An 11,109-nucleotide genomic window follows, 5' to 3' on the forward strand; every position below is an offset into this window, starting at 1 on the left:
TCCAGGTCATCTATAAGTCTACGCTAGGTAAAGCTCCGCCTTATCTCAGTTCACTGGTCACGATTATAACACCCACCCGTAGCGCACCTTCCTGCAGGTATATCTCACTGATCATCCCCAAAGCCAACACCTAATTTGGCTGCCTTTCCATCCAGTTCTCTGCTGCCAGTGACTGAAACGAATTGCAAAAATCGCTGAAGCTGGAGACTTATATTTCCCTCACCAACTTTAAACACCAGCTATCTGAGCAGCTAACCGATCGCTGCAGCTGTACATAGTCCATCTGTAAATAGTCCACCCAATCTACCTACCTCATCCCCATACTGTTTTTATTTACTTTTCTGCTCTTTTGCACACCAGTATCTCTACTTTCACATCATCATCTGCTCATTTATCACTCCAGTGTTAATCTGCTAAATTGCAATTCTTCGCTACTATGGCCTATTTATTGCCTACCTCCTCATGCCTTTTGCACACACTGTTTATAGACTATTTTTTTCTACTGTGTCATTGACTTGTTTTGTGTTATTGGCTTGTTTATTGTTTATTCCATGTGTAACTCTGTGTTGTTGTCTGTGTCACACTGCTTTGCTTTATCTTGGCCTGGTCGCAGTTGTAAATGAGAACTTGTTGTCAACTAGCCTGCCTGGTTAAATAAAGGTGAAATAAAAAATTAAAATATTTGATCAATGGAAACAGGATGCACTGGAGCTCAATTTCGAGTATCATAGCAAAAGTTGTGAATTCTTATGTAAATAAGGTATCTGTTTTTTATTTGTAATAAAATATATTTTTAAAAATGTACTAGTTTTGGCTTTGTCATTATGGGGTATTTTGTGTAGATTGATGAGGATAAAACATTTTTTATAACATTTTAGAACAAGGCTGTAACGTAACAAAATTTGGAAAAAGGGAAGGGGTCTGAATAGTTTCTGAATGCACTGTAGTTAGCTTCAGGATATTTTAATAAACTGGCAACTCAGCCCTTTAACTGGTATACACAAACAGTGTATTTTTCTCACGCCCCATAACATTTTATGGCTAGGAACATCAGCAAGAAAATCATGAGATGTCCCACTCCGCCTCCTTCTCTCTCAGCAACTCACTTTAGGGATTGTATAAATTACCAGTCAGGTCATTTTCATCAGTGCCTTTGTAATAACGATCATCCACCTAACCTTTTAAAAAGTCCTCATCATTGAGGCCAAAATACTCCACTCAACCAAAGTGGTGGGAGATCAAAGCTTTAGACCGGGACTGGTAGCATGTCTGTTGTTTTTCCTTTGGAGAGTTCTGCCCAGTCTGCTCCAGGCCTAATTTTAGTAAAATGACGGTCATATCCTCCCCTTCACTCACACTTAACATTCTAAATTGGGTGGGCTCAAATTCAAGCCACACTTTTACCAAATATGGAGCTGGCCGGCTGGCCAACAAGTGCTCTGCTGCTCTCCTCTCGTCTCTCTCCCAGTGACACGGGAGGAATTTCCTCTGGGAAGGGCCACATCATGTTATGTCACGTCTACTCTGGGCTGGACAAGCATGCAGACTGGGCTGGCCTGGGAGGACTGGGCTGGCTGAAGTTGGGCTTGGTTTGGTGGACTGGTATCGGCAGAGTAGGCTGAGGTGGGCCTGTTACTTGGAAGGGAAGGGCTGGGACAAAGGCGGACTTGGCTATGGCTGGGTGGCTGTGGCTAGGTCTGTGGTCCAAAGGATGAGAGTGTGGAGGAGTCAGACCCTAAGGGAAGGAAATGCAACACACCCTGGTGTGCCTCTGAATCATGTGGACGTCATGGAGTGGAAACCAAACATCTCACAGACAGAACCTAACGTCTCCCAGACAGACAGGCCTACAGAGGTAGTGGAGGTTAGGCTTGCAACATGAAAGGTTAATTGGGACACTGACCGAGGGGTGGAGAGGGATCAAATTTAGCTGACTGAGTTATCAGTAATATGACCCATTACTCTCTCCAGGTTAAGAATAATAACACAGTATGAAATTATAACTGAAAGTCAGGGATGAAGTTGAGTGAAACATGACTCAAGTAAAGTAAGAAGCAAAGAATAAGACAGAAACAGGGGAGGGAGAAAAAGCAAGAGACAGGTGCAGGAGATGTGAAGATGAAACCGTTCTGCTCATCTCCCTGTGACTGTCGTTTAAAGAGTTTGTTCCAACACAAACACTGAGGTCAGGCTGTGCTGTGACTCCCCACCGCCTTACAAAATAACAGACCCCAGACAGATGACTCCGAGACACACACTGCATTCCTCACCGACCATCCCAGTCCCACTCACTCTGTACACACACATCATTAAAACACTACATGTAGTCTTCAACATTAATAGAGGCTGGGGAGGGGAGGATGGTTCATAATAATGGCTGAAATGGCGTGGTATAAAACAGATGAAAACACTGTGTTTGATACCATTCCATTCACTCCATTCCGGCCATTATTATGAGCCATCCTCCCATCAGCAGCCTCCACTGTTCAACATGCATATGATAGAGGCAACATCAATACAAAATATGGTGGTTCCCTGAAAAGATGGCTAGTCTAGACCACTTTAAAGAACCACCCTTTGGCTCAAACATTGTACTATGGGGGTTAGCCAGTTTGACATGGCAGCTAAGCCTGCACCATGGACACACAAACAAACACTAGCCTCATTGCTCATTTTAAGCATTTGGTCCAACTGGCCAGAACACCAGACAACCCACCTTTCACCTACTGTAGCGTTTCATTCTGATCCAGAGTCTGGCACACACACAAAGATGTCCCAAAGCTTATGAGCTCATTCTTACAGTAACAATGCCAAGTACTGTAAGTGGTTGACTTGAGTAGCCCATCCACACGATTGTAAAAGGTGTAGAAGTATAAGGTCAATTGTATAATTACCATACTATGGACCTAGTGGCTAGAACAGTTCACCCACTGACACTGAAAACCAAACATGGTTTTAAATTACAGAGAAATTGATGTGGATAGAGTGAAGGAGGGAGTTGGAGGGATGGGTCCGGTTGGTCCCTTGCTACTCTACTCTCTGTTTGGATAGCTCACTAAGGGTTATCTACACTAGGCATGGCTCACTGTCGCTCATTTTACTAGTGTGTTGCTGTGAGGATGCAGGCAGCATGTGAAACATGAGCAGAGGGGATCGGGTAGTGACAGATTGGGTTACACTGCCTGCCCCGAGGGTAGATTCCCCTCATCTCTGAGGTTGAGCACTCGAGCACCCTCTTAACGAAGTTGATGTAACAGAGAGCTAAAGATGTCAGAGGCCATGTCTATTTGTAAACTTGTTTAAATCTGATCTATAAAGTTGTATTTCTGTCCAAATTGTTGCCTGCCCTTTCCCAACACATCCTAAACCCTTTGCTATGTTCCCCCCTCTCTTCTCCATTTTCTCACTCCCTATCCATCATTCTCCCTCATTTCTTGTTGTTCTAAGTCAATCTTGTTTCCTGTCATTGGTCTACAAGAGAAATGCCTCATTAGCAGAGGGCTTGCTTGGGACCAGAAGGATTAAAATGGCAACTTCCTCCCAACAGGCACCAAGCCTTTCCTCTGAACAGGATGGCATGAGCACACAGACACACAGTATCATAAGAAATCCCCCTAATCTTGTGTTGTGGTACATTGCTGGGTCCATTTGGCCAAGGCCCAGTCCTGACAGTTTCATTGATGAAGCATTTTGAAGCCCAGATGCTGGAGGAGCAAGTCCATAGTGCAGAGAAGAGCTACTGCTCACAGTTAACAGCAGCGCTACACAACAACAGACCATTAATCTTTGTCCCCTAACTCATGATGCTGACTGCAGCAGTACAATAGTGCTTGGGGAGAATAAACTGCTATATTGATTTGACTATAAAAACTGGCTACTCTCAATTGGCTTCAAATTGTCACCCCGGGGTAGAAAGACTGTCTTTACGCTGAAAGATTCAGGGGCAAATTAAGATTGACATGCAGAAAAAAAGGTTGAGGGCAAGTTAATACTAGAATATACTTGTGAGGCCAAAAAACAGTTCCGTTTATTGATGGTGTTTTAACTGGATCTTACAACATAATGACATGACTAAGCAGAGGCAATGATTAAACAAAACATATTCAAGCTATTCAAATATGTTCCTAATAATTCTCATGCCAAACTATTATTAACCTTTGATGGAAGATCTCACATTACATGGAGTCACATGCAATGTGCTATTTAACAGTAAACAAATTGACAACATAATTTCAGCATGCTTATAGGACACTCAACAAGCACAGCACTTACACAAATGACTGATGATTGGCTGAGAGAAGTTGATGACAAAATGATTGTGGGGGCTGTCTTGTTAGACTTCAGTGCAGCTTTTGACATTATCGATCATAGTCTGCTGCTGGAAAAAAAATGTATGTGTAATGGCTTTACACCCCCTACTGTAATGTAGATAAAGAGTTACTTGTCTAACAGAACACAGAGGGTGTTCTTTAATGAAGCCTCTCAAATATAATCAAGTTAGAGTCAGGAATTCCCCAGGGTAGCTGTTCAGGCCCCTTGCTTTTATCAATTTTTACTAACGACATGCCACTGACTTTGAGTAAAGCCATAGATAGTGTCTATGTATGAGAATGACTCAACACTATACACATCAGCTACTACAGAGACTGAAATGACTGCAACACTCAACAAAGAGCTGCAGTTAGTTTCAGAGTGGGTGGCAAGGAACAAGTTAACCCTAAATATTTATAAAACTAAAAACATTGTATTTGGAACAAAACACTCACCAAACCCTAAACCTCAAAAAAATCTTGTACAATTTTTTTTTGAAATTGAGGAAGTTGAGATGACTGCTTGGAGTAACCCTAGATTGTAAACTGTCATGGTCAAAACATATTGATGCATTAGTAGCTAAGATGGGGAGAAGTCTGTCTATAATAAAGCGATGATCTGCCTTCTTAAAAACACCATCAACAAGGCAGGTCCTACAGGCCCTAGTTTTGTCGCACCTTGACTACGGTTCAGTCGTGTGGTCAAGTGCCACAGAAAAGGACTTAGGAAAATTGCAATTGGCTCAGAACAGGGCAGCACGGCTGGCCCTTGGATGCACACAGAGAGCTAATATTAATAATATGCATATCAATCTCTCCTGGCTGAAAGTGGAGGAGAGATTGACTTCATCACTACTTTTATTTATGAGAGGTACTGACATGTTGAATGCACCGAGCTGTCTGTCTAAACTACTGGCACACAGCTCGGACACCCATGCATACACACACACACACACACACACACACACACAGGATAACATACACACTATACATACACATGGATTTAGCACTGTAGATACGTTTTAGTGGTGGAGTAGGGGCCTGAGGGCACGCAGTGTGTTGTGAAATCTGTGAATGTATTGTAATGTTTTTAAAATTGTATAAACTGCCTTAATTTTACTGGACCCCAGGAAGAGTATCTGCTGCTTTGGCAGCAGCTAATGGGGAACCATGAGAAATACAAATAAACTCAGCAAGAAAAGAAATGTCCTCTCACTGTCAACTGCGTTAATTTTCAGCAAACTTAACATGTGTAAATATTTGTATGAACATAACAAGATTCAACAACAGAGACATAAACTGAACAAGTTCCACAGACATGTGACTAACAGAAATTGAACAATGTGTCCCTTAACAAAGGGGGGGTCAAAATCAAAAGTAACAGTCAGTATCTGGTGTGGCCACCAGCTGCATTAAGTACTGCAGTGCATCTGCTCCTCATGGACTGCACCAGATTTGCCAATTCTTGCTGTGAGATGTTACCGTCACTCTTCCACCAAGGTACCTGCAAGTTTCCGGACATTTCTGGGGGGAATGGCCCTAGCCCTCACCCTCCGATCCAACAGGTCCCAGACGTGCTCAATGGGATTGAGATCTGGGCTCTTTACTGGCCATGGTAGAACACTGATATTCCTGTCTTGCATGAAATCACACACAGAATGAGCAGTATGGCTGGTGGCATTGTCATGCTGGAGGGTAATGTCAGGATGAGCCTGCAGGAAGGGTACCACATAAGGGAGGAGGATGTCTTCCCTGTAACGCACAGCGTTGAGATTGCCTGCAATGACAACAAGCTCAGTCCGATGATGCTGTGACACACCGCCCCAGACCATGACAAACCCTCCACCTCCACATCGATCCTGCTCCAGAGTAGAGGCCTCGGTGTAACGCTCTTTCCTTCGACGATAAACGAATCCGACCATCACCCCTGATGAAACAAAACCGCGACTCGTCAGTGAAGAGCACTTCTTGCCAGTCCTGTCTGGTCCAGCGACGGTGGGTTTGTGCCCATAGGCAACGTTATTGCCGTTGATGTTTGGTGAGGACCTGCCTTACAACAAGCCTATAATCACTCAGTCCTGCATCTCTCAGCCTATTGCGTACAGTCTGAGCACTGATGGAGGGATTGTGCGTTCCTGGTGTAACTCGGGCAGTTGTTGTTGCCATCCTGTACCTGCCCCGCAGGTGTGATGTTCGGATGTACCGATCCTGTGCAGGTGTTGTTACACGTGGTCTGTCACTACGAGGATGATCAGCTGTCCGTCCTGTCTCCCTGTACGGACATTGCAATTCATTGCCCTGGCCACATCTGCAGTCCTCATGCCTCCTTGCAGCATGACTAAGGCACGTTCACGCGGATGAGCAGGGACCCTAGGCATCTTTCTTTTGGTGTTTTTCAGAGTCAGTAGAAAGGCCTCTTTAGTGTCCTAGGTTTTCATAACTGTGACCTTAATTGACTACCATCTGTAAGCTGTTAGTGTCTTAACGACCATTTCACAGGTGCATGTTCATTAATTGTTCATGGTTCATTGAACAAGCATGGGAAACAGTATTTAAACCCTTTACAATGAAGATCTGTGAAGTTATTTAGATTTTTACTAAATATCTTTGAAAGACAGGGTCCTGAAAAAGGGACTTTTGTTTTTTTCTGAGTTTACAAATACAGAGACATTTCAGACACGGAGACAGTACTGGGAGAGAAGTGCAGGACATGAGCAGCTCTTTCCGTGACATCTCTCTGGTCTGAGACTGAGGGAGAAGTGTGCTGACCTTCAGGATGTTATCCTGGGAAGACATCCCTGCAGGTGTTCTTTAAAAAGCAGTGAATGGTACATTATTGGGCTCTGTTGCCATGGTGTCCGTGTGACTCTCTCCAGCAGCACATAACACAGACAGGGACATAGCAGATTACTTCCGATGTGTATTGTCACTGTTGTCATTATTGATAGGCGGTGGAGTTGTGCCTTTATCCCAGCATGAAATAGCTTTGCCCTTGGCAAACTTGCTGGCAGAGAGACAGCATACAAATGTAACATACAAACTAAAGATTGAAAGCATGTCATTTCTGGTTTCATCTGTGGAGTCATCTGTATTGCTTCATGTTTCATTCAGTAACTAAGGTATATGGGTGTTGGGTGATTGAGAGGCCATTGTGCATTTGTCTGCCTATAAATGGCCGATGCCCTGAGTCTCGAGATAATATGAGTCATCAAGGAAAAGTGACCACACTTCCAGGGAGGGTAGTCAGGAGGGATGATTCAGCCTGAGGTGTGGTAGGGCTGGATGGGTACAGTAGGGGTCAGATGGGATTTGAGCCATCAAAATGACACCAATGGAGTCTTCAAGCCTTCATTAAAATCTCAGGCTGGGTATCATTCTGCATAACCACGTGGGGTTCAACTTTCTCTTGGCCAGATATCCCAATTACAGTTTGCAAACCAACTGTCTCATATGAGCAAACAGATGGCAGACATTGCTAACTACCTATTTGACTGCTATGAGGAGGAATCAAGAGCCAACTGAGATGAACACCATTTACTTAGAATTCACACTCCTCAACATGCCAGCTAGCACTACTGCTCCTTGTATGTGTAGGCCTACTGTAAAATAATAATTAATCTGCAGGGGATCAAGGTTTAAATTGACGTCAGGTTAATTCTGCAATTCCGCATCTATAAAGCCTTGAGGTCTGAACTCACTTCTACAATCCAAACGATTTCCATAGACTCCTCGCTAAACCAACAGTAAACAGTGTGAGTAGAAAATCCCAGACACTCAAATTAGCATTTGGATTTTAGTTTACTATGTTTCACACACCCGGACAATGGGGGAAGATCTTGTGTACACAAGTGCAGCAGAGAAAGATCACACAACACAGTAACAGAGGGAGAGGTGCGGGAGAGTGGTTATAGCCACATGTGTGGCGTCACCAGGGATGATGTAACTGCTCCTGAATACGAGGGGTGGCTCACTCTGAGGTAGCTAGCTAGCCGTAGCTGGCTGTCGCTAACACCACCCTGTCTTCTGTTATGCAGTGAAAGCCCAGTGGCCAAAGGCAAACAGTCCAGCATTATCAATACAAAACACTCATCCTCCCTCAACAAAGGCCTCTCTCCTGGACGCTGAAGATCACCTCTGTGTCAGTAGATGGGAACAAAGGAGGATAAAGAGAGAGAAAGAGAGAGATCCCATCTGTCTACTGAAGCCAAGCACAGAACAGAACTGGGCAAAGAGTTTTTGACCAATCTGTGATAACAATTAGGTCTAGAGTTGTCTCCGTCTCCTTTCTCACACATGCCGATGAAGAAGGCAGACTGCCAGATCCTGTGTCCGCCATAACTGCAGTCATGTTACAAAATGTTAACGATCTGACAGATCGTGAGTCTGTCTATTGCCATTCACCCATTTCATGCAGAAAATAGACACATGTATCAAGATCTCACTGTCAGCAGCATCATAACCAGTGATGATCATAATCACTAGTGAAACACTGCTTGGAGGGGGGCAGTGAGTTTACATCACCATTAAAGCTTGTTTGCAGGCAAAAGGCCTCTGACGTTTTTCCCCTAATTGAATTCAGGCCCCCAAACCCTCTCACCCCTCCATTCCCCCGGGGTCACACCCCCTCGTCCTGTTTTCCCTCTCCCGCTCGTTTCCCGCTCTGCCAAGCAACTGGCAGAAGAAAATTAAAAGCATTTACAGATCACAAACAGGGTTAATGGGAGTTTATAAAATATGTCAGATATCAGTCTGATGTCCCAAACTTTCTAGTCTAGTTCATATACCTTTTTTTAAATGAGTAACTTTAGATTGATCGAAATGCAAGTTCAAAGAGCTTCCTCACATACACTACAAGCTGTATTACTTCATCGCTAATGTATGCCAACTAAGAAGGGGGAGGTATCCTCATTCTGGCAGACTTGGTGAGGGAGAATATTGTGGGGGCCAAATGCTTCTTTCCCTTTCCTGTGTAAATTTCAGAAGTTTACTCTCCGACTTCTTATAAACTTGAGGAGGGGAAAGTCTGTTTTGTTGCATTTATTTGCACCACAACACCATCACTATCAGCCTAAGCAGGACCTAATAATAAACATATGACAGTAGTTGTATAGATATTCATTCTCTCTCCAATTGACAAATATCACAAGTTTCATCCCCCTTTCAAGTATGCCTCGACATGACAAAATAACAACTAAGCTCCCAGATATCCCACGACCGGAATCTTGTATTTAAGTCTAGGGCAGCAATTATTTTGACCACAATGCGACCAAACCGTGCTACAATGTATGGTTTATCGATTGATTGAAATCAACAATGTTCCGCTGATTTAAGGGCTATTGCTGAACTTTCAATTACATTTACAATTCAAGCTTATTCATTAAAAAAAGTGTACCAAATCAAGACACACTTGAAAGGGGAGATGCTTTTTTCTTCCTCTCCCTCTTATGATGGGAGAAGAGGGCCGTGGTATCCGCCCTACACGTCTGACATAAAACCACATGGCCACACATTGAGAAGTTTCTTTAAAAAAAAAATGAACCTACTGAAATTGTGACAAATCTTAAAACGCTTGGGCAAACTTATCACCATGTTATTTGCAAGACTCGTTGACTTGTGTAGACCTATGTACAGTAAACTACGCTTCTCCAGGCAACCGTTTTTGCAAGCAAATGGCAGCAATATAACTAAAACCAAATGGTACATAAATAAGGACAGCCCACTTTTGTAACTGTCCTACGCACTCCAATAAATACAAGTATATATTTTTCTACTGATAAATCCACAAACTACTAAACATATTTGTCAATTTAGGCTTAATAATAATTATGCTAACTTATTATTCAGAAGAATATTGATCATTAACAAACTAAACTTTTCTCAATGCCGAATGCGACGGCCCGAAAGAGAGCCTGCTACTGGACAATCTATTCAGGGACGTACCTTCACAAAGAGCTCGATAACTGGTTCGTTATCCGCCTTGATTCCATTATGGGGTACAGACAGAGACATTGTGAACTAAACTTAAAAATGTTCCAAATGAAATATATATTATTTTCCAACAAACTGGTATCTTGAGCCTACTCGCTCTTCTTCGCCACCCTCTTTCCGCGCAGTATTCGGATAACAGCTTTTCCAAGGCTAGTGACCAGCTGGACAATCGCTGCAATTCTCACACAAGAGTGCTGAGGTGCTGGGAGGAGAAAGTCGACCACGAATATAGCAATGTGCTATTGGTGCAGCCAGTCTACAAAACTGACCGCTTTCCTCGGTGTTCAGCGATCGTTGATCCCTTTGACTCTTCAGTATTTTTGATTGCTTGAGTGCTGGAGTAGGATGAAGAGAGGAGGACGGGAGGGAAGAATATTTAAAGGCGTGATGTCCTCTGCAGAGCAAACAATACAAATGTGGGCAGGGTTTCAGAGAGGAGTCTTGATGGAGGAAGGATGCCTGCTGCGCTCTCTGTGCGGCATGCGCCTTTGGGCAAAGTGCAGAGCCTTGCATCCACAGCCGCGGGAAGCAGGGGTGCTGAGGGTGCTTGCAATAAACCAAAATATTTTTTTAGCACAAAAGTAGTGCACTGGGCCTTTACTAGTATTAGCAGACCAATCTAAACAACTGTAGCCAAGCAATTTTGTTCAGCATTTATGCTTTGGCAAGGGTGTGGTATATGGCCAATATACCACGGCTGAGGGTTGTTCTTGTATATCACGGGTATGACAAAATGTTTATTTTTACTGCTCTAATTACGTTGGAAACCTGTTCATAACAGCAATAAGGCACCTCGGGGATACCATGGCTA

The 11,109-nt window shown here is 43.5% G+C and overlaps 1 protein-coding gene across 1 annotated transcript in view; it reads right to left on the minus strand.

The window, feature by feature from the left end:
* clic4 (chloride intracellular channel 4) overlaps positions 1–10,802 on the minus strand; it is a 31,214-nt gene extending 20,412 nt beyond the window's left edge. The window contains exon 1 of the mRNA XM_020488172.2: positions 10,251–10,802. Within this exon, the coding sequence (XP_020343761.1) occupies positions 10,251–10,319 (69 nt within the window). The 5' untranslated portion in view covers positions 10,320–10,802. The remainder of the gene's footprint in view (positions 1–10,250) is intronic.
* Between the last annotated feature and the right edge of the window lie 307 nt (positions 10,803–11,109).

The sequence above is a fragment of the Oncorhynchus kisutch genome, linkage group LG7, assembly GCF_002021735.2.
Source record: "Oncorhynchus kisutch isolate 150728-3 linkage group LG7, Okis_V2, whole genome shotgun sequence".
NCBI lineage: Eukaryota > Metazoa > Chordata > Actinopteri > Salmoniformes > Salmonidae > Oncorhynchus > Oncorhynchus kisutch.